At 36.5% G+C, this 24,500-nt stretch overlaps 1 protein-coding gene across 3 annotated transcripts in view; it reads right to left on the bottom strand.

Moving 5' to 3' along the window:
* The window catches only part of zmat4a (zinc finger, matrin-type 4a), a 94,790-nt gene that overhangs the window by 61,179 nt on the left and 9,111 nt on the right, over positions 1-24,500 (bottom strand). For 2 of the 3 annotated variants that reach the window (XM_051895122.1, XM_051895119.1), the window contains exons 2-3: positions 16,310-16,411; positions 5,687-5,776 (exon numbers count right to left, since the gene is read on the bottom strand). In XM_051895122.1, the coding sequence (XP_051751082.1) occupies positions 5,687-5,776; positions 16,310-16,411 (192 nt within the window). The remainder of the gene's footprint in view (positions 1-5,686; positions 5,777-16,309; positions 16,412-24,500) is intronic. The other variant, XM_051895120.1, reaches the window with a different exon arrangement.

Genomic DNA, 24,500 nt, shown 5'->3' with positions numbered 1-24,500 from the left:
TCAGAAAGTGTGTTGTTTAACTAAAATTATTAAATAAATAAATAAATTTAAAATAAAAAATAAAAAAAAACACAAAACTACTAAAACTAATCAAAATTAAAATTAAAATAAACTGAAAATACAAAACTTAGAGATAATTCAAAAGTATTAATAAATAATAGTATATAAATAATACTAAACACACAGATCAGAAATTATACTACTGACAGTACATAATTTACAACAAGTATAAATGTATAAATGCAGCAGAAGAGCAGGTCTAAACAAAGCCAAGTTTATGCCTTTTCTGTGTACACATCCCATTAAGTAATTTCATGCAGTAAAAACATAATTCTGATATTCAGTGTTTTTATAACTAACATACACATCATGATTATTAATGCATGTGGAACCCTGACATGCATCCCTGAACCCTGTGTTCTACCAATACACAAACGGCATAAGAATAAAATGTCAACTCAAATGTAAATGTAAATAGGAAACTAAACAGCTATATCAGTCTCCTGCTGTCTGGACATTCCACACACAGTCACTGATCTGTCATTAACTGAGAGAAACAAAGACTAGAACAAAAGCTGTAGATCCAGGCTAGAGTTCCAGCTCACTTTCTTCTACTACTCTACTTTCTTTCTGGTCCTCCACACGCACTTCGTCTGCCTCCTCTCCCCTGGAAACTCGAGCCCCAGCAGGGGTTGATTTAATCACAGCTAATTAAACAGGAGTGAGTATCCAATGGGCTATTCGATCAGTGCATAAGTTGTCCCAGGCTGCTAATTGTATCCTTCGCCACAGCCCCTGCATAGAGTTACAGTGCTAGAGACTTGGGGAGAGATTTTTAAAGTGTCCTTAGGGGACCATGTAGCTATTAGTAGCTGCTGCCGACAGCTGATTTGTGTTAAGCAGATGGATGTGGTCAGTGATCCCCTGTACGATCTGCTGCCGCTTTATTAGGCGTTGAGAGAGCAAAGGACAGCTTGTTAGAACTTGGCTGCTCAATGACTCTTAATGCAGGTGGATTTTGCTTCTCCACACTGGTCAAGGGCCAGTTTACTTTTACACAATCCTATGCTCTTAGAAAAGAGAGGAGAAAAACAAAATGACCTAAAGAAAATGCAGGCAGCACTTTGTGTGTAGATACATTTGGACTGGTTGACAATATAATTAAATTAAGTTAATTAGTTAATTATTAACATTTTAATGTTACTTTTAACATTTAAACTGTAGAAAAGTTCTTGTGTGTTTGGGGGGGGGACATATTCACACATCATTGATGAGATCAAGAAAAATCACTAGATCTAAGCCTTTTCTGAACAAGTAAAACTGCTGGCACAAAACTTTCACCGTTTTTTTCTTGCTGCAGAGTCATAAACATTACAACAATATCTGAGAGCAGCATAAACACAACAGTAGCCATGTAAAGTTCATTGATCTATAAATATCAGAAAGGGCAATGTAGTGGAAAAATAATTGCTTTCAGTTCCACTCTACTCCCTCAGTCCCACTGTGAAAAGTGCTGATTTTGACTGAACGCCTTCTGACTCCTGAGTTTTCACGTTTTTAGGTTAATGACAGGGAAAAGGTAATCACAAAAAATTCCACATCTTGCACTATTTTTATATTGATTTTCAGAAGTACATTAACTGATAAGTGATAAGGGAGTGTAAGAGGATTAACTCAATATTTAAGTGGGGAAAAAAAATGTAATGTTTAGGGTAAGTTAATTAACTCAAACTAAGGCTTAAATTAATCACTCTCCCGCTCTCCCCACAAAAAAATAAAATAAAATAGTAAAAATTATAATAAAAGTGGTTTATATGACTCAGATGCTACAGTATATTTCAAGTCTTCTGGAGTCATACGTGACCCGTGCTGGCAAAATGAGTCGCAATGAGCAAATCTTCAAAAAAGAGTTATTGTTATTGTTACAATCTCTATTAAAAAAACCTTCAAAATTATGTATGATTTGTTGGAATCCGACAAAAAAATGTTAAAGTTTTCTGAAGGTTCCAAAACAAAATGCTTAGCAACCATACCTTAAAATCCCTGTTAATAACACCTAATTTGGCACACACCACGTCAAAATCAAATATCTATAGGAAAAAAAATTTTTTTTATATATATATATATAAAAATCAACTTTTTTTTTTTTCAAAATTTTACTTCAATATGTTGAAGTACTGTAATTCTGTTTATATAAATCGGGATCGCGCACTGTCTGAGGCATCTGTGCGCGCACGCTTCAGATCTGTCAGTCAGCGCGAGTAAGATCGATTTGTTTACATCAGCATGAGTTTGAAAAATCACATTTCATTGGTTCAGACTCATGCCATCAACGATACCTCTTTAAAACGATACCAAACTTGGACTAATGATGAAGCTGCTGAGGGGAAGCGCGAGTGGTGAAGCGAGTAGAGAAAAACAGCATTTTTTTTTAAATGGACAAAGGAAAGGTACTCCTCTCAAAAAAAAAAAAAAAAAAAAAACATACAAATAAAGATACTTTTAGATGTATAAATGCTATTTAAAGAATTTGGATCACTAGAAGAGGTCTTAATGAACTCATTTTTTTGAAAACCTCAAATTCTACCAAAATCGACATTTTTGACTTGTTTTGCCTGTAGCTTGTAATTAGCCTGTGCGCATTCCTACTCATTTTGCTAGCAATGGTCACATATGATAGCTTTGTTTGAAAAATCAAACCGAAAGGGTGTTTTCAAACCTGCCTCATTTGGAGCCATTGTTTTGCAACCTGGAGAATTTTCTTTCTTAGCTCAGTTTTGTTTGGGCATACAGTATATGAAACCAGCAATCATGCTCGAATTCGCACCAAAATAATCAGTACGAGATCAGCTGAATGAGGTGGTCTTGCCCTGATTTAAAATGACCTCTGGAGCGGTTCGCTTGTGGTGGGAGAGAAATCCAACCCAATGAACCAACAAACCAAGCTGTATCATAATTCATTATGGAAAATGTGTTACATAAAAAGCAGCAATGTCTAATTCTGTGGGTGTACACATTAATCATCACAGTTCAAAACCAAAGAGAACCTCTTCATCTTATAATGTCATCTACAGGTCTGACAACGCTCCAACTTAGTCTCTTAAATGTAGTCATTTTTTATTTTTGAACTGCCTCTCTTTCCCCTCAGAAAAAAAGTCAGGTTTTGGCCTATGATTTGTATTCATTGACAAGACATGTCCATATTTCTACCTCATTAACATCAGCTTCAGTGGGTAATGGCTCATTAAAATTTGCTGTCCAACTTGCACAAAGTCTAGTTTGTCTGCAGAGCCTATTGACACATGACATGGATCGATCACTATTTGAATGCCTTTTCGTTGTTACTATCGATCTGATACAAGCTAAGTGTTAAAGTTCAGTCGAAAAAGCAGCACATGGTCTTTTGAAATCTGGCCACTGAAGTTGGATGTTCCCTACACAATAATCGTATACTAATCACCTTCATTACTGCTGTGAGTAAATGCAGTTCTCTGTCAGTGTCTTCACTTCAATACCTCGTCTAATGATGTATACAATTACTATGGCCATATAGGAATATCAATAAAACATACAGTATACAGCGTTCAATATCATTTAATTCTAACTGCATCCCATAGCCGATGGCTATGAGATTTTGCAATCTCCGACTCTCACATAAACATTTAGATGTGCATTTGGCCTCCTGTGGTGAGAGCTTTGTCGATCTGTTTGGAGGCAGTCTGAAGAACATGTAACATCTGCAAAAACCACAGGCATCATAGACTTTCTCTGCACAGCAGAGAGTGCAAAAAGGCTGATCCCAGCAACATTCACACAACCTTATGCTTGTGAACCCCTCTTGTTGTGTAAATAGCCCATCAAACATGGTAATAAAGCAGAAGCTTGCTTTGTCTTACTGAGAGAAAAACAGCAGACTGACTATCATCTCAGCGAGACTCATCCCAGAAAATGGCTGAAGTTCAGAGTTGAGTTAGACTTGAATTGAAATGACTTGTTTTATTTGTTTCTTGAACATAACTTGCCTTCATTCCAAATCTGCTGGCCAAAATCACCTCCACTCTCAAACCCAAGCTTAAACACAGGCAGCAACACCTATTAACTCAAAGTGACAATTCAACACAAAAACAGATGGATCAAAATATATTTCACACTTGCCAAGCTGTTGCCTCCTTTTGATGATAAGATGGACTGACGTGCTACAACTTTTGAATCACCACTATATTCATGCACAAATAAGGCACCAGTCATAAGTTTGCACAGACAAACAAACTGTAAAGCAGGGTTACCAACCTGGGGGTTGCCAGAGCTCTCCTGTAGGAGTCTGCAAGTACACTTGATTATAGGGGAACCAGTTATGATTTCAGATATAAACGCATAAAAATACATGAAATAAAAATGACTTCTGTTAAAGAAAAGAGGTATTCTTTTTAATTAGCCGTGTACATATGCATCAATGTGACAACAATGTGCTCAATCTAGCAGTCTAGCCCAAATACAATACAAACGAATACAAGAATACATAGAATACAAACCCTGTCATACAGACAGATTAAAAGTGCACACTGATATCACTCCAGATATATCACTCCATGGCAGGAAATGTGATATATTAAAGGTGGAGTAATTCATTTTTCAAAAACACTGTTTGGAAGTTAGTCGGGCCAACACTACAACAAACATGTAACCAATTCAGCATTAGGGGATGTATGAAGGAGATTTGAAGAAGAGATTTAAAGAGAGATGAGACAACACAAAAGAGCTCAAAAGAATATCACTGGAATAAAGGTTTATGACTGGGCAAGCGCTTTAGGAGACACGTTAATATTAGAAAAGCTTTCCAGCGCTGGAGAGAGTTAAGCGGGAAGGCCTGAAAACAGATGCGGAGGCTGCTTTGATTCTGCTTCACACGTGAGTAACACTGGGTTTGAGTGTCATTCATTGTCTGGAGCTGCTGTGCTGTTGGTGACTAACAACACACTCCTGTTTGTGTTTACTCTTGTGTACTGTACATTCATTTTTTTTGTGCTTTCTTGTCGTTTGTTCATCATCTGCTCTTTATTGTTCTTGAAGCATTATTTTGTTGCGCGTCAGCTGTGATAAACAGATATCCACTCTGGCATTGCGTGTGTAACAGGGGCCAGATAATGAGAGGTTTGCAGGTAAACCACTGCGCACTGACGACCGCTAGATAATGCGGTGTTTAGCGTCATTGTTAGTGCACTCGCCTCGCCTGCCAGCAGCGATCGGGCCGGGGTTTGAGACTGACTCAGAGCAGTGTGGTTAGGATTGGAGGGTGAGTTTTGGAGGCGGAGCAATGAAGAGAGGGGTAGGTTTGTTTGTTGTTATTTGAAATCAACCCAATGTCCAACAGCGTTTTTGAAAAATGGCTTACCCCACCTTTAATAGCAGCCAAACGGTCCACAGATGCAGTGTGCTTCATTGTAATTTAAATTTATTTACTTTGATTTCAAAAGATGTTTGCATCATAACTATACAAGAAAACTTCAGTCTATTAAATCAAATGTTTGAATGTGTGCACAAAATGAAGTGGGTTATTTTTTTTTTTAATGGTTGGGGTGTATGAAGCACATTACTGTGAAAAAGATTGGCTGTAGAAAGCAATGGCTGGAAATGCTCATTAAAAAAAAAAAAAAAAAAAAAAAAAAGAATAGGATGAAATACTCACATCATCTGTTCTAAGCTTCTTAGCTGGACATCCCCCATCTACTGGATGCAACATGTAATACAGACGCACTTTGTTTGCATGTTTCCGGCTCTGAAAGAGAGGGAATGTGTTTAAATGTGTGTTTATTATTTTTGTACACAATCAGATTATTCTGCAATCACAGTATTGTAAGAGAATAACATGGCTGTATTAAATAAAAGTGAAAGATTTGTGCCTTTATTAGCCTAATAAGTTTTTATATTTCATGGTTCACTTATCTGAGTTCACACTCTTTGGACAGACTAGAAAATTTATGTATTGTGAAGAAAAAGTATAAAAATTACCATAGAAGAGAGCACTGGAGCAGAGACTGATGGCAGAGCCCATCTTATGCACTGGCCAATAAATAATTACTGTGGCTGGCGTTAAGTGAGTGTGGAGCCACAAATCACAAACCCATCAATTACTTGGGTTTGACAGTACAGCTTTCAGAGAGTGGGCCAAATCAATTCACTGCTCAGTTTACCTGAAAATGATGTTGTTTGACAAGAGGGTAATTGAACTTCATCCTCAACACAAAGGCAAGAGGCAAAGTGTGGAAATGAAGGACAGAGAGTGGCACTGGAATAATCTGCATTGAAAGCCACTCATTTCCTCTTAAAGAAGTAAAAGATTTCCTGTCTGCTTTTCTTAGACTTTGAAAAAAAATGACACATGGACCTGGACGAAACAGATCTGACTGATCACAGATGAATGTGGTTGAAAATATGATATGTCACCTTGTGTTTGAAGATTGCACGAGAGTCTTATTAGCCCAGTCCTCCTATTTCTCCCCTCAAGAGAGTAAATATGAAAAAAGACATGGAGAGATCGAAAGAGACAGATGGAACTTATTGAGAATGATGCTGCTTCAGCACCTGGAGAGTGTGCAAATACAGACACACACATTTCTCTTCAACCTCTTCTACAACAATTCTATCCATAATTTCCTCTCAGTTTCCCATTACACCAACAAACAATAAATATACAAATTTGTCTGTATACACTTTTGCCTGTCAGTGTTTAATAGTCAGGTGCTATCAATTGATTTTTTGGGGAAAAAGTCCTTTTAAAAAAAATAAATGATATAGCCTATATCTATATATATGTGTGTGCTCTGTTTTCTTTTATTCAGCAAGGATGCGTTGTATTGATCAAAAGCAACATTAAAGACATTTACGATGTTACAAAAAAATATATATATTTAAAATAAGTGCTTTTCTTTTCAGCTTTCCATTTATTAAAGAATCCTGAAAGGCACAAATGTTTTCTACAGAGCCCCTAAAGTGACATAGTGATGGAAAAAATATGAAATGGGATGAATAAATATATTTCAATGCTTTTGCATTCGCTCGCAAAAGTTTTGCATTCCTCTAGAAACTTTGCTTTTACATGTAAAACTTTCAAACACAAAGGTTATGAGAGCAAATTCAAAGTTGCTCTTTGAACGCAAATTTTTCTTCCCATCTCATATTTGCGAAGAAGAAAAAATAAATAAGAATAGAAGGAAAGGAAAGGATATGTTGATTTGGTGCTTTCTGGAGCACCAAATCAACATATCAGAATGATTTCTGAAGGATCATGTGACACTGAAGACTGGAGTAATGATGCTGAAAATTCAATTACATTTTTAAAATGTTAAAATATAAAAATAAAAATGAAACTTACATTAATAATAATAATTCACAATAAAAACTGTATTTTTACTATTGTCAGGCCAGCACTATAGTATAAAATGTGCATACATACTGTACATATTATGCGTATTTGTTCTCATGTATCATGTTTGAGATTAACTGCATTAACCCCAAATAAATCATTAGATCATACTCAGCAACAAATAGTGGGGTTGCATTTGAAGAAATGACACTTATGGACTAATCTGACCTGAAGTATACCGTTAAGTACTTTTGAGTCTAGTCCTTATGGGAGTCTTGGGTAAGGTAATTACATGGAAGTAGACTAAACTAGTCTCAAAGAGTGAAGTAAACTCAGATTGGGGTTGAACTGTCACAGCAATAGATTTAGAGAGCCGCAATTTAGCTCTAAGCACAAAAGCACATGATGTTCCAAACCCCACTGTCATTTGGCCAGAGGAAAACATCAAGCTCTACTCATGGGTAAGCACAGGGGAAAAATAAATGGCAAATAGAGAAAGCTTTCAAGATTCATTACTGTAAAAGGACCCACACTCCACTGGTAAAGGACTGTTTGCTGAGACGTGTCTCCTTCAGGGTTTACTTTGTTTTCATATCAAAAGTGAGTTAAAGTGTAGATGACCCTGTCAATACTGAGGGCAGGATTCCTGTTCCATGCACCGCATCCAAGTTTATTCACCTGAATCGGACTCAGTTTTACCTACAACATCATCTTATCTTTCTTACCTCAAACATATATAGAGATGATGCTGCAGTTTCTTATACTCATTCTATGCTCCTTTTCCTAGAGGGCTTTTTGATGGATTCATCAAGGAAAGCAGACTCTGCCCCCTTTAGAGATAACAACAGCACGCATTCCATAAGGACACACAAATTAAAACAAGTCAAAGACTGTTTGGTGGCACATAGACAGTTCACTTCCACGCTGAGACACATTTTAGAAGAACCCCGATAGCAGCCGAGCACCGAGTTGAATTTTGTCAAATAGTTTTTCAATCTGACAATGTAATTCAAAGGAAAAATGGTTCATAAGGAAAAGCCTAATTTATTCAACACATTAAATCCTACTCATGCTGCGAGCTGTTCTTATGTTATTCTGGGGTTTTGTCAATACTGATTTACTGCATGGCTAGCTAGAGTTGTGACTCCTAGAAGTAACCATAGGGGGTAATGATTATGCACATTTCTATGAAATACAGTTCAAAGAAAAATAAAATAAAATAAAATTCAGTCACTCAAATAAAAACTCTAAGACAGTTACTTTATATATTAATAAAATGTAAAATATTGTCACTGTTGGGCAGAAATGTTTTTATCTCCTTTATCATTTTTCTTTTTCTTTCATAAATCATTATGATTGGTCACCCTTTACATCTGTCTGTGGGTTTTTGCAAATATTTAACCAATGAAAACTATTTAAACAAGCTTGTGACTAAGCCTCGTAACTCCACTGGCTCCTCAAACTGTCGGTCAAACCTCACAACTCCACCTTGACTCAATCTTGAAAGAAGTTCAGCACGCAGTTGGACCATCTCTGCTTGTTTGCAAAAAAATTTCTTTTGTCTATGTCACAATATGAGGTAAATCCGTCCATGAAAATACCAATAAATTTACACCATTTTCCAGTTTCAGTTCTAAAGGTATACCAAGATATGTGTTAAGTTGTAAAAATCCAACAGATGGTGCTTAAAAATAAATAAATAAATAAATAAAATGTACAGCTATAAATTTAATTAGTCATAAAATAAACTGGGTTAACAACATTCCACAGTTCCACTGCATATTCTATTCCAAAGCACTATACACATCTTCACTATTTGGCCTCTAGTTGCTTAGTCATTATACCATGTTCAGACCCAGAATTTTGAGAGCAGAAAGACATAATGCCAGAAAAGTGGGATTTCAGATTCAAGCCAAAACTTCCTTGCACAGGCATCTGCACCACACTGTACAGCACCTCTGTAGATTACAACAGAGAGAAAAAGAGAGAAAAAAAAAAAAAAAAAAAAAAAAAAAAAAACTAGGACAGGCTATTAGTGCTTCTTATTATTTTTTGTGTCACATTAATTATAATAAATAATAAAAAGTCCTGAGCATCAAACAGTAAGACATAACTTGACATTCTGAAAATGTGGTGCATGGTGAATCTAATAGGGAATTAAAGTGTGGAAAAGTGAGTTCATTAGCAATCAGTCTTTGTCTTGGGTATGAAAGACTTTCTGTTAGACCCAAGGACTCTTCACATGATATGTTTTCATGTTTTTTTTGACAGGCCCTCATCCATATTTCATCAGAGCTTCACAAGCCTTTGTTCTGTCCATTAACACTTTCATCTTCCAATTTGTTTGCCGCTCCTCCCTCCTAAGAGGGAAAAAAAAAAAAAAAAAAAAAATGCATCAGTACAAACGAAGAGTTATGCTACGGCTTCAGTTTTGCCAGATAATCTGCAATATTCTCAAAGCATTAAAACCCACTGCTTAAAAGACATGAAGATTTAAAAGCATCTAATGCTTTCCTGAATAGCTGTATTGTGCTTTGTGTCTTCAATACAATGTAAATGTAATGCCAAATCTCCATTCGTTAAGGATGTCACTAACAATTATTTTGGTAATCAAGTAATCAGTCGATTATTTTGGCGATTAATCAAGTAATCTGATTTTGTGTGTGTGTGGTAAAAATAGACCTAAGTGAACAATAATTATATGATTAAAAAATGACTTAAAATACATGGGTATAATAACAATGATGCAATAATAATTGGTTCAAAAAAACTGAACGACACTGTTAAAATACATAATATGAACAATCAACTAATATAGGCTACATTACACATTATAACAAATGCCTAGGGCGCCAACGGCCTTTTGATTGTTGTTGTTACACATACAGCATGATCAAATCCTTGTTTAATATTTGCCAAACAACATTTAATTCAAATGTCCACTTAATCTTTAATATTTGGCCACTACTTTACGTCACTGTAATTTTTTGAACAAGAACATGTGGACATCAAAACATGCAAACTCAGAGTGAGAGTTTTAACTTTTATTTTGAAATCGCGATGAACAACAGTTCACATATTTAGAAACATAAGTTACTGATGTATTCTTCTGTGTTGGCTTCGGTTTATAAATGATTTACATCACAAATCTGATGATAGCGCACGTTTCGTACCCAGATGAAAGTTATAAGAAACCCAAACTTGCAGCATATGCAGAGAGTTTGTTAGCCGAGCTGCTAAGATGCGCTCCAAGCATTTAATTGATAACAGTCCAACTGAAACACAAAGCGCGTCAGACTTCATGGGTTCCCAAAAGCACATTATTGGAACCCCAAACAAACAGCACATGCAGAGACTGAGTTTGTGTGGAGCATCATTTACTGTGAAAGGAGCAGCTCTGAGAAACACGGAATACTCATGTAAATAATTAAAGTGTCGCGCTTTACCATGTACACGCAGCGTTATTTAACTGAATCGCAAGCTTTGTGATTTCACTATAGCACTATGCTATATTATGATTTTGGAATGGTTCATATATCGTGCAGCCTTTGAAAACGTTCTAATAATGCAGTTCATGAATTCTCGTCCATGAAATGCACCACTTCCGGTATTTTGCCGGTTAATCGACATGAGCAAATTGCAATCGAGGATTTTTCGAGAACTGAGGAAACGTGACAGCCCTAATAAAAAGTGATGAAAATTCATATGATCATATATTAGGCCACAATAATCCTCCACAATTAAAATAAAATTCATTAATTTGCTCTTAATGTAGTTCCAAACGTAGGTTTGGGAGGAGCCTAAACATTCAGTCCTGTCAATCAACATTACAAGCGTGTATAAGCAGCAGTCACAACGTCATCCCAGTGACAGTTCTTCCAGCATCCCTCCTCCTCCCCATCTCCCTCCTCTATTTCTCTTATTCTCCCTCTGCGCAGTACTGTTATAGGGGGGTTTAACTCTGAGCTCGAGCCGAGCTTCAGGTTCGGGCCTCCTTCGAGGACAGCAAGCCAAGTTTGTTTTACCATTAACCATTCAGACTGGATGGGCAGGCGAACTTGTGAAATCTAAATATATGACCAAAACTCACTGAAGCTGTTGCACACTACAAACAAAACTGCAAACAGTAAATCTCCCACTGTTATGGCTAGTCTGGCCTCTACTGCTAAATAATCAGTGACAGAAACAAACCTGTGAAGTCACTGCCCTGACAATGAGAATAAACAGAAAAACATGTATGGTGCATTTATCCGTTCTGGAGTAAATAAATAAAAGGTTATCAGGTTGGCTTGACAAACATTATATTATAGCTTTATAACAACTGCTTTTGTTCTCAGCTATGAAAGGAAAAAAACAGTCATATCAGCTTACAATGGATTCATTATATTGTAACTGTATCATCTACTTCACCCAAAAATTGACCAACTTTAAAGAAATACAATTACTGAGGCCTTTTTTATAAAAAAAAATGTTGACACTGGAATGTAAAACATCATGTTTAATTGTTAGCCTCATGTATCCCTATTTTATTCTAACTTGTTCAAATTACCACTATCTGAAGAAGCCTCTCACAGAGAAATGATTTCTTGTCTTTATATGATTCTAACGGTTATTAGGCCAACAAGAACATCCTGATTTAACTAACTGTACAGGAGCTAATTGAGGCAGCCAAATTTAGAGCCATATTTAAAGACATTGCTGATCCTCACTTGGATAACAGAGTAGATGTGTTTAATAGAGCTGTGCTGAATCAAAGTCAGACCTCTCTCACAACTCAGTGACGAGTTTAGCTCACAATAAAAGATTCATATGCGTAAGGCAGCCTATATCTTATAACATGAGGACATTTAACCCATGACATATTGCCTGACTGATTTTGGACCTTGGACTGATTTTGGATGTTTTGGATCACACTGTACTTTTGTGGAAGGCAGTTTCCACCTCAGAATTAAAAATGGCAAAAAGATAAAGTCTAAAATAAGAAATAAAGTAACAAATATAATACATAGTCACATCCGCTGAAGACGGACGCAAAGAGAAAAGAAAATTCTGTAGCAGGCAGAGCAGCTCACTGTTCACGATGCTCGAAATATCGGAAGAAAATATAAATATTGAATTGGGGGTGAGTCTTCAGCAAAGTTTCTATGGCGATGGCATTTTAATTTTCCTCTTACCTCCGAATAAAGTAGGCCTATTTATAAGTCAGTGCTGCTTTGTTTACAGTGGTAACCAAGGAAACACTGCTCTTCCATAAGCGCCACCTGCTGTCGGAGAGTGAATTTGCATCTAATTCAGCCTGTCTGCTGTTTTTGTTTTATGCTTTTTTTGTGTGTAGTACATAACTTCACAAAGATAAAGTCAGACCATTCTGTTTTTGCTTTAAATCCTGAAATTAAATCCAATTCAAATCAAAAGCAACTGCTCATGCAATGTGTGTAGCATCTTTGTTTGGATCGTGATTAAAATGCAGTGGTTACCTCAAATTTGAAATGTCTAGATGTTTTTGTTTAAGGCCAGTTTGCTTGTTATAGAGCAAATAAAAAATATAATATACTAATAATAATAATAATAATAATACAAAAATATCTGCAACCAGTATCGGAATCAGCCAATTTACTTGTAAAAATACATAAATAAATCAGAATCTGAATTGGCCTGTCTTCTTCTATAAATTCTTCAGTAGGTAGATTTTGTCTTTCATAAAGGTCGAGGTCATGGACCTTGGGCTTAAAAAGGTTGGTGACCACTGTATTAAACAATCTGCATAGGTCTTGTTTTGTGTCAGGTTGGGGGGACAATTCAATAATTTCCAAGCAATACATAGTTGTGACGGATTCCTGTGCAAGTAGATTTATGCACATTAATAGTTACATGCAGCAAGAATAATTCACCTGTGATTATTGTCCTTTAGTCCTCAGTGTGAATCAGGGGTCTCATCAGAAACAAACTCACATGGACCATTCCAATCTAGTAGGGCAGGGTCCAGGACAATGAGAGGGTGGGTTTGTCCTTGAACACTGATAATATCGCCATGACCAAGTGTAAGTAAGAGCCTGCAGTCTTCCTACTCTCCATTATGCGGCTCATACATATGTAAGATTATAGAATTCTGATTGGAATTGCATGGAGGAAACACATAAGCCAAGGGCACACAAACAGACAGTAAGAGAGCGAGACAACAAAAAGAAATCAAATAGCATAGCGCACCGCAGAGATTACACCAAATGTGGGACACAGGCCACAGACCTCGCTTACTGCTTAAAAGACCCCAGATAACTTCTGTTTGCTTTAGGCACTGCATACCTGATGTCAGCAATGGATATGTAGTAAAATAAAAGGAATATTTAGTGTAAATTTATACCAGATGCTTGGATTTAACATTAGCAATAACTTCTATCACACCTGTACTTGTAATATTCTCAGTCTTTGATAATACACATGAAAAGGTATGGAATAACCTTGAGCACATAAAGGAACCTACTGGTGCCTTGAAAACTATATAAAGAAATCCAATGCTGGAAGGCCTGTTCCTGTCCACGATTGTCTTTCTGCATTATTAAATGTCACTTTTAATACAGCTGATGTTTAATAGTTCAGTTCAAATGTCTAGATTTCCTCTCCCTCCTCCAGTCTGTCTCACTCTCTCTCTGTCTCTCTCTGTCTTTGGCTTTCTTTCTTTCTTTCTTTCTTTCCTTCAGTCTTTGATGTTTCAGAAGTGAGGATTAAAAGCTCATCGCAGAGAAAAAAAAATTGTGCCTCAGCATAATTTTTAAAACCATGACCTGAGTGCTAAAGCCTCTGTAGATGTTTCGACTCTACCTTTCAGATTCAATAAAATGAGCTCCAGGGCAATTTCAATGGAAACCCTTTTTTTTTTTTTTTTATCAAATCTAATGTAAAAATTGTGAAAAAAGCACCTCATTAGTTCAGCAAAACACATTGCAAGTTTTTCTGAATGACAGAAAGGATTGAGTAGACTATATACATACTCTAAATATAGAATTTAGTAAGTAAACCATGTAAATGAATGAAAGTTTCTGTCATTTGTATTATGTTTCATTTTATTGATTACCATTGGAGTGTACTTGAGACATACCCTTTATTAGGGTATTTTATTATCACAGTATATATTGAATTTTAAAAGCATGCTGTTACTCCTTACTGCATCTATGATTATATATATATATATATATATATATATATATATATATATATATATATATATATATATATATATAGAGAGAGAGAGAGAGAGAGAGAGATCAAATATAGTACTTTCCTTTTTGCTGCCACAATAAAAATGGAGCATCATAAAGTAGGTGATATTTGCTGGGCTATAAATAAACACCAATTCTCCACTTTTCAAAGCCTCTTATAAAGACTCTAATAAAATGCTTAATTAATAAGACAGATACATGTGACTCTCTAAAGTGGCAGCTAAATCCAAAATGAAAGCTGAACTTTAATCACATGTTTTCTCTAATAAACAGCCTGTGGATACCTCAGCTCGCTTTCAATACACTTTGGAGTTTGTCTGAAGTGAGACAGAGCAAGAGAGACAAAAACTCTCCTCTACAAATCTGGGTCTCCACACAAAATTACATTTCCTACTGCATGTCTTTCCACATTAGGAGTATGACAGCATTTTTCATTTAATGCCTGTGGAGGTTTGCAAAATTTAAGCAAAAATCAGCAAAAAGATTTGAGTTTTTTAGCAGCTTTTAGCATTACCCAGCAACCTCAGATGCACCGTGAATAGCATTTTTCCACCAAATAATAAATTATTGAAGCACCAAAATGGATTTTTTACCAAAACACAGAAACCGGTACTTTAACTGTTCAGGGTGTGTTCACAGGTGATTAACCAGTTGTGGTAAAATTCTTCAGCGATGAGTCGCCTCTCAGTATTTCAGTCGAACAAATTTTACACATTGCTCTATCATTTTTGATGATGAAGTGCATCCACACTGAAGCGCATTCACATTATGTAAACTCTGACACAGTCAAAACGCATCAGAGTAAACAGTTTCTGTCAGTGACTGACCCTGCAGCCCAAATCGAAAACCTTTTTTTTTATGTTTTTGCCATTTCGACCAAATATTTTCAGTTGCATCACTAATTGAAATTGTGCTAGTTCTTATGGCTAAACTTTGCTTGATATGACAGAAGTTATAGTGAATAAGATTCATTTTAATCAATTTCACACACATATGACATTTGTAAATAAAATCATTTTAGATGGACAGAAAAGAAAGTGATCACTCGTTCAAGACTAGGAGGTTTTAAGGGTCCACAGGAAGCCAATTTTTCCGGTCCAAAACCATCTATTATGTTGAAATGCATGGAATGGTTGTAGAATGGCCATTGGCTCAGGCACTAGCACTGGGCACTCAGTTGGGGTGCCCGGTGATAAGAGATAAGAGGCTAGATAATTTGGACCTCATGGGACAGTCCAAGTGATGTACTCACACAAAACAAAACCAGAATGAATATTTTACACTGACCAGCAAACTATCTTCTTTTTGTACTCCATGCCTGCCTGGGCAAATACATTATGTTCCCATCTGGGCCAGTTCAGGGTACAGCTCTGTTGACGAGTGGCCATATAACTCACCGTTCAGTGACCACAGGGAAATACTCTGTAATACAGCTAAGCTGCTATTTTTCACAACACAGATCACAGGACATGCTCCCTAAGACCAATAACAGAAAAATTCCAGAAAGCAGGCTAACAGTGTGGGAGGCATATTTACTATTGTTATTGTTACTACTGTCAATGTGTCCTTGAACAAGGCACTTAACCTCTGGTCGCTCCAGTGGGGATTGTCCCTATTATAAGTACACTTTGGATAAAAGCATCTAAAATGACTACCAAACAAACAAAAGGGCAGTTAGAGAGATTTCTATGTACAAGCAGACAGGATGTAGACAGAAACCTGGTCTCACCTCGTAATGTGCCACTCTCTGTGACTCTGAGATGAGCTGAGCGCTGCACACTTTGCAGTAACTGTCTGTGAAAAGGCCTTGATCCACCTCTGTTGACTTCATCTAGACCCCAAAAAAAAAAAAAAAAAAAAGACTTTAATATTGTTATATTTTAGCACTTTATTACACATTATACACTTTCATCACAAGGCACAATAAATCTGAAAATGATAGAAGTTGAACCGAAACCACTGCACAGCTATTTTAGACGTATGTGCACTGTCATGAAAATGTATCACATGAATTATTCATGAAGACATGTTTCTGTCACTTTAATTATTTCAGCATGCATCACACATTAAAACACAGAGCAAGCACAAGGTCATGACTTGTCTCTATTAGAGCTGCTTTTCACTCCCGGAACGGCTTATAAACAGACTGCAGGGGTTTTAGGAGCAACAGATAAAAACCTTCATATGATTTTCACATGACGAAATATATGCATTTAAATGGCAATCCAATGCAAAGCACCAAAAAATAAAATACATTTTCACAAAGTTAACTTTAAACCTCAATACCATGTGCTTTGCAGAAGATAAGTGAACAAGTCAAGGGCTTAAAATTCCCATATTAGTTATTTGATGTTGCAGCCAGATACAGGTAGAGGGGGAAAAGTAATAAAGAGATAAAGGAACAGTAAGAAACCGTTTTCAATAAATAGCACTGCTTTTTGATTCTAGGTTTTACATTTGGCAAATACTATAAAGAAAAAGCTTTACTGAGATTTGAATTTTTGTACAATTATTTGTGTGTGTCCTAGAAAAAGAAGGAACTGATCATTCTGTAGCTGCCCTTTGCACACTTTGCCTTATATACCATTTAGAGTGTATTTTATTACCAATTACTAACAGCTGCAATGATGTGGAGACAAGGCTTTAAAAAGCCACCAGAATGTGGGTGGTTCTCAATTCGAAGGATGTGGCATTGTAAGGCTGCATATCTAGGCTGCCACATTATCAAGCTCCATCGAAGGCTGTCTCAATTTGAAGGATCCAAATTCCATACAAAAAATGATTTCAGAGAAAAAGTCATTATGTTTTCTTTTGTTTTTGTTGTAAATTAATCACTTAATGCAAGTCCATAATGTAAACCACTGGGAGACCACAGAAAGTTGTCATTCACTGTATGGCATTAATAGAAAGTCACTTAAAGGTGGGGTAAGCGATATTTCAAAAACGCTGTTGGACATTGTTGCTATTTGAAATCAACCCAAACAAACACACCCCTCTCTTCATTGCTTCGCCTCCAAAACTCACCCTTCAATCCTAACCACCCTGCTCCGAGTCGGTCTTGAACCCCGGCCCTATTGCCCTGGCCGGCAAAGCGAGTGCACTAACAATAGCTGACGCGCAACAAAATAATGCTACACGAAAAATAAAGCGCAGGTGATGAACGAACATCAAGGAAGCACAAAAAAATTAATGTACAGTACACAAGAGTAAATACAAACAAGAGTTTGTTGTTAGTCACCAACAGCACAGCAGCTCCAGACAATGAATGACACTCAAACCCAGTGTTACTCACGTGTGAAGCAGAATCAAAGCAGCCTCCATGTCTGTTTTCAGGCCTTTCCGCTCAGCTCTCCCCAGTGCTAGAAAGCTTTTCTTATATTAACGTGTGTCCTCAAGCACTTGCACAGTCATAAACCTTTATTCCTGTGATATCCTTTTGAGCTCTTTTGTATTGCGTCTCATCTCTCTTTCTGCAGTCTTTCTTCAAATCTCCCTCTTGCTCGTTCTGTCTCCTCGACCATCATACGCCCCCTAATGCTGATTGGCTACACGTTTGTTGTTGGTGTCGGTCCGACCAACTTCCAAACAGTGTTTTTGAAATATCGCTTACCCCACCTTTAATAGAAAATCTTTAATATCTTTCCATAATTAATTTTAGGTCTGATTGTATTTTTGTGCTGTGACCGTGGGGGCGGAAACTTTTATGACGTCGCCATGCACACTTACTAGACTGTCTCATTCTCATTCTATTTAATGCTGAGGAGGACTCTAGTCTACAAGCCTAAGGACTGGTCTAGGAATGATGCAGACTCACTAGGATGTAGTCATCTAATTAAAAAGCACCCTGTGTTTGAAAGCAGCTGCCATGCTGCACAGTCAGTCACTGATTTAACAGAAAGCAGTTCTGTATGAAGGCACCACCTAAGGCCAAGGAGGTCTGTAATACCTGAAAAAGCTGTCCATTAGCATCCTTATTCATCTCAAAGGCACATGTACAAGTGTGCGGCATGTTTGTCATCATCTTTGCTCAAGGGCACAATGTTCTGCTTACACACGCCTTCCCACACACATGCAGGGTTGTGGGAGATCATACATCTATCTAATGACCAGGCATCCAACAGTTGTTGACTGGATGGAGGCAGATCTGAATGTGAGTTTGCGTTCGATTGTAAGAAAGGGGTGGGTTTTAGGGGACTAAATGATTGGAGAAGTCTAGCATACATCACCAGAGAGAAGTCTGTCGTTTCACTGGAAGATCGAGTTGATAAATTATGGAGTAAAAACTTAAACATGCATGGATAAATCGTTCACAATAAGATAAATAACATGCATTTAACCCTCATGCACTGTTCGATTTCTGGTCACAGCCTGTATGGTCCGGGTCAAATTGACCCTAATTGGATTCGATACAATTCCCCAAAAATCACACTATGAAAAAAAATAATAATAATACAATTATGTACAAATAATTAACTTCTAATATCAATACTTTTCACACATTATAAGAATAGAAGAATAAATATACGAATTTATGATTTATAAAAATGTTTTTAACCATTATTTTTAAGACTGCCCCTCTCCCACACACGTGGGACACTTGCCATTATACATTTATAACAATAATATCTCGTCCAAACCAAAAGTAATCTTGACAAACTATATATCATTTGAAAGCTTTCAGACTCTAGTTTTCATATTTGGTGACTGATTTTCAAAAGAAATGACAGAGCAACAGATAAATAGCAATATATTCTTCATTTGTGATGTGATGCCAAACTATAACACGCGCCGATTCTTTCCGTGTTATTTATATACGTTTTAGAGATTGAATTCAAATCAAATATTAACATTACTGCCCAAACTACTTCTGAATAGGATGTCTACTTCATAAATATTTTGAAAAGTATGGAAAAATATGGTTCAGATCACTCAAACCATATATGGAAATCGAAGAGTCCTTATATGGTCACCGGTGGAGTCTGGATGTCATCTAGTGGAAAAGTTTGGTACTGCAAACAAAAAAGTCTTACTGAAAGTTCTTTTTTTGAGATGTCAACCTAAAATTTGGCACAGAACTTGTTCAGATATTTAGCTTTGATTTTCTTGAAGTTTTAGAGTTGAACATGTTTTGTAAAATATATTTTTTTATATAAAATATAAAAAATATATATATTTTAAATATTCATAAACTTCTATAACGTTTTTTAAACTTACTTTTACAACTTTTTTTTTCTTCTACAATAATCTGTGAAGTGTTCCCTTTAAAAAGATACCAAACTTAAGTCTGTGCTCTGAAGTATTCAAGATTTTTAACAATTTAAGTTGAAAAAGTAATTTTCATGTCTTTGCTCAAAAATTGGGACAGATAGTTAACAGGTAAAACAACTTTTTATTTTCATAAATTTTGAAAATAAAAAGTTGTTAAACTCAGCAAGACACTGGCACTTCAGAACTAGAGTTGAAGAGCTCTGACATACAACAAAGTGTTTTGTATTTTGGGTCTGTAGTAGCTTTTGAATAGCTGTCTATATTGGTCAAATTGACACACAAACAGTAAGTTCGTATACAATTTCTGTATGCACATTTCACAACACATCAGCGTGCTGAAACTTTGCATGCATGTTCATGACCCTAAATGTAGGTTAGATTAGACAGTATTTCAGATAGATTGAAAAAAGAAATGATAGCTTATTTTTACCATATGTGGCTGACAAAATATTTTTCTGTATTGAAATAAGTGAGGAAAAGCTCCTTTTTTAGCTTTATAGGGTAGTAAAAAACTAAAATAAAATATAACCAAGAAATGTTATTATTTTGGGTCTGTACAGTTGCCTTAGAACATTAAAATATGCGGGTCAAATTGACCCGCAATCATCACAAATGTAATAGTAATTTTGTTTGTATATGTCAAAACACATCAGCGTATTGAAACTTTGCATGCATGTTCATGTTAACATAGGTTAACTGATGTTTCCGACAACTCAAAAACCAAAAACGGGTCAAATTGACCCACAACAGTACACGAAGGTTAAAATAGATGGGTGAATTTCTTTTCATTTGTACTTTAAATTGGAATGTCCAATTGTTTCAATAACATTTCAAATCAACAAAACCTGGAAATCATACATCTTTTTCCCCTTTAGCTCAAATGACAAAAAGCGTGGAACATAATTGATTATCAACAGGGGGGGTTACCTGTTGATGGTTCCTCTCTTGTAGCCTTGCTCTTTTTATTTATTTATTTATTTATTTATTTTATTATTTATTTTGTGCAGCAGCTCTTGTTGGAAGCCAGATTAAGACACTTGGATTTCCACATTTTTATCATGACCTGATTTGCAAATGCTAATGACTAACTTCTCTAAAACAGAATAAATAAACATACTGAATAGTTTCCAAATAGAGTCGGTTTGTTAAACTAAATTCATGCATACATATTAGATATCACACCATTACAATATTCAAGCTAATGAAATTATTATAATCTTTCATTCAGTGGCTCAAATTTATCCCAGGCTGTCGCTAATCTAGATATTTTCTAAATCTGCATCAGATTTAGAGCTCAGGTAAATCTCCAATAGTGCTCAGTAGCTCTCTCAATTCTTAATCTCAGTTTCTGATATGACACTGTTCTCATAGATTGTAGGGCAATGTTCAAAGTAGGCTACTTCGCTGTTGCAACGTGATGCATCTACAAAAACATGCAGCAACTTTACGCATACTATACGTAGTCTTTCAGCCTCCTTTTGTTTGTGTCCTCAGTTTACCCATCATCAGAAAAAAGACAACCTTCTCTGACAAACGTCTGTATGTGCTAAATTCAAGACAACAAGTTTGCACAGTTGTGTCTGAAGTTGCTCTGGGCAACAGGCATTCCAGCAGCATAAGTTTGCAGATATGAGAATAAAACTATAAAAGAGAACCCAAGCTGCTGCAGAGTAGGGGAGGAAGGGACAGAGAATAAAAGGAGAAGCAATAGAAAGAGGGTGTGGGGAGAGGAGTTCACTTTCCTGCTCTGAGGAAACGGTGCATAAATTCAGCAGAACAAAATGCTATCACCGGGGCCCAAGCGCCATTGCTCTGACGAACACATACACACACAGCACACATCTAAGAAACAATTGCATTATTAATCAGTCTGAGGCCTGTTTAGAGGAAGAGAGATGGGGCTCTGAGGAGTTTTCTCCATTTAAACAGCGAAAGTTTTCAATTTTTGCCATGTGATTTAGATTAAAGGATAACATAATACAAATTTACCCCATTTCCTTTCTTAATCAAATGTCTCTGGCTTTATTTTGCATGATTCATCAGTGCACGTTTTTCAAAAGTTTTCCCATAATCTTTAATCAAAAACTTTCTTTGCCTCTGCTCTGCTGCTGTCAAACAACATGAATCATAGAACAACTAACGAAAAGAACCACACAAATAAAAATAACAACTCAAAATTCTCTCCTGATATAAACAAGGCGGTTTATAATAGATTTTTTAAAACTTTTAAATGCCAAGTGGTTAGAAATTCAAATGGTTCAAATGTTTTTAAATAAAGTCTCTTATGCTCACCAAGGCTGCCTTTATTTGATCAAAAGTGCAGTAAAAACAGTAATATTGTAAAAATATTATTACAATTTAAAACAACTGGTTTCTATTTTCATATATTTTAAAATGTAAAATTATTCCTGTAATGGTAAAGCTAAATTTTCAGCCGCCATTACTTCAGTGTCACATGATACATAAGAAATCAGAAATCATTCTAAAATGTTGATCTGGGGGACAAAAAACCTTTCATTTTATTATTGTTGAAAATGGTTGTGTTTAACATTTTTTGTGAAAACCATTAATTTTTTTCCAAAAATCTTTGATGAACAGAAAGTTAAATAGAATAGCATTTTTTAAAAATAGAATGTTTTTGTAACAGTGTAAAAATGTTTATGATCACTTTTGATAAATTTAATGCGCCCTTGCTGAATAAAAGTATTAGGTTCTTTAAAACAAAAAAAATACAGTACCATTCAAAAGTTTGGGGTCAGTAAGTTATTTATATTTTTCTTCAGAACTGGCATTGTGTATGGTGTTTCATATGGTCTTTAACCAAATCATCATCTTAAGACTAGAGAAAGCCGAATGAACAGATCTTACCACTGAGCAATCAAACTCTATTCCAAACCACACCGACTGCATTAAACCTGAGAGGACAAAATATGATTTTGATTAATACTGCGCATGTGTGCTCACAGTGAGGAGCATGCATGTGGGATGCAGCAGGAAGTGCAGAAAGGGCAGTGCAGTGGGCGGCCCTGACAAATGTTCTGGCTGTCAAAGGTGTGCTGTAATCAGTGGGGGGAGGTACTGAGCTGGACACCAGCTGCTTCAAGGTCTTCCTCTGTCACTTCAGCTGGAGAAAGTTCCGACACTGCAGACTCACTTTCAGAACTCACTTGCTCTTCAAAACATCAGGAAATCACAGATGCTCCACTCACAAACTCCATACCAAAAATTTATATTCAGTACAACAGAATTATTCCTCATGTGATATGGCTCAGGTATATTTCATTTAGCTATTTTCTCCAGTGATTTAAAAAAAAAAAAAAAGCTCAAAAGGATGCAACCAAGCAAAGAAACATGCTAACCATTTCAGTACGTTTCCAATCCCTGCTGGTGCTGCAAACATGCACGCACACACATTAGTGCTGGTTGCTGAGTAATGTCCTCATGTCCTACTTGAGCTCATTAGCATTCTGAAGCAACACATCCCAAAGCACAGAGAAAAGCAACTGGAATAACAGTGAGAGAGTCTGTGTGTCCTCTATACAAATAAGAAGAATTACCATAGACAGCAGCAGGCATGTGCACAGATAGACCTCAAGTGGTGTTCAAGCACCTGCCCTTTTGGCCTCGGACTAGATAAATGCCCTTTTTGCAAGATATTTTTTATTTTATATTTTAGTTTTTGTTTAAATTTGGCCTGTGGCATCAATTCTTAATTAAGTGTGTGCACGACAAGTTATTCTTAATTCTGCGAGACCGCATGAGCCCCTCCCACTCCCTGACATCCCTTGTCACAGCCACCACAATCCTCTGCAGAGCAGGCCAGCAGCATCCACATCTCCCAGACCTGCCTTCATTGGTGGCAACCAGGTGATGATCATGTTTTCCCTAAACTTCGGCACTGTTTGTCACTTCTGTGAAATGAAACCACTTTTAAAATCTCAATACAGCCAGCCTAACTAAGGCAATAGCCCTCCATTAAGCTTAACAGCAAGCAAGCTAATCTGGTTCACTGTTTTTGGTCTTTTTTGCCAATGAAAAGAGTTCAAAACAAAGCAGAAAAGTTTGCATCTCCCAGCAACACATAGTGGTGCACCGTTTTTGAATGAACCGGGTGAGTCAATGATTCAATGACCCATTCATAGAGTCAGCGGGCACTTACTTCTTTCATGAATGAATCAGCCAGTCTGAACGAATTGGTTGAATGAATGATTCTATGATTCAATTATTACGACTTGCCACCACCTACTGGCGGGTTTAGTTTAATATATTATAGTATCATATCATTTTTCCCAACATTTTATATTTCTATATTCAAAATGTTATATTTACAGGGTTTTTCCTGCATAGAGAATTACGAGGCAGCTGCCTCATCAAATTTCGTGCCACCTCCGGCTGTCGACAAAACTCAGACAGGCAGTCACATGCTCAGTTACCCCTTTTCCAGCAACATGGTTCTGTTGTGGGTTCCCAGCCTTTGTCCATTCTCGAACCATTTGATAGTGATGCTCGGAACGCGGTTATATCCGCGGATACTGCGGATAATCTGCTGGTCGGGTGGGCCAAGTAATAAAAAATAACATTCCAATTAATTGCGGGTGGATGAGAGATAAATCATTAATGTGTTGATTTTAATAAAGACACAGAACTCTCAT

This window comes from Ctenopharyngodon idella, chromosome 5 (assembly GCF_019924925.1).
Source record: "Ctenopharyngodon idella isolate HZGC_01 chromosome 5, HZGC01, whole genome shotgun sequence".
Lineage (NCBI taxonomy): Eukaryota > Metazoa > Chordata > Actinopteri > Cypriniformes > Xenocyprididae > Ctenopharyngodon > Ctenopharyngodon idella.
This window is presented reverse-complemented; position numbering and strand designations above follow the sequence as displayed.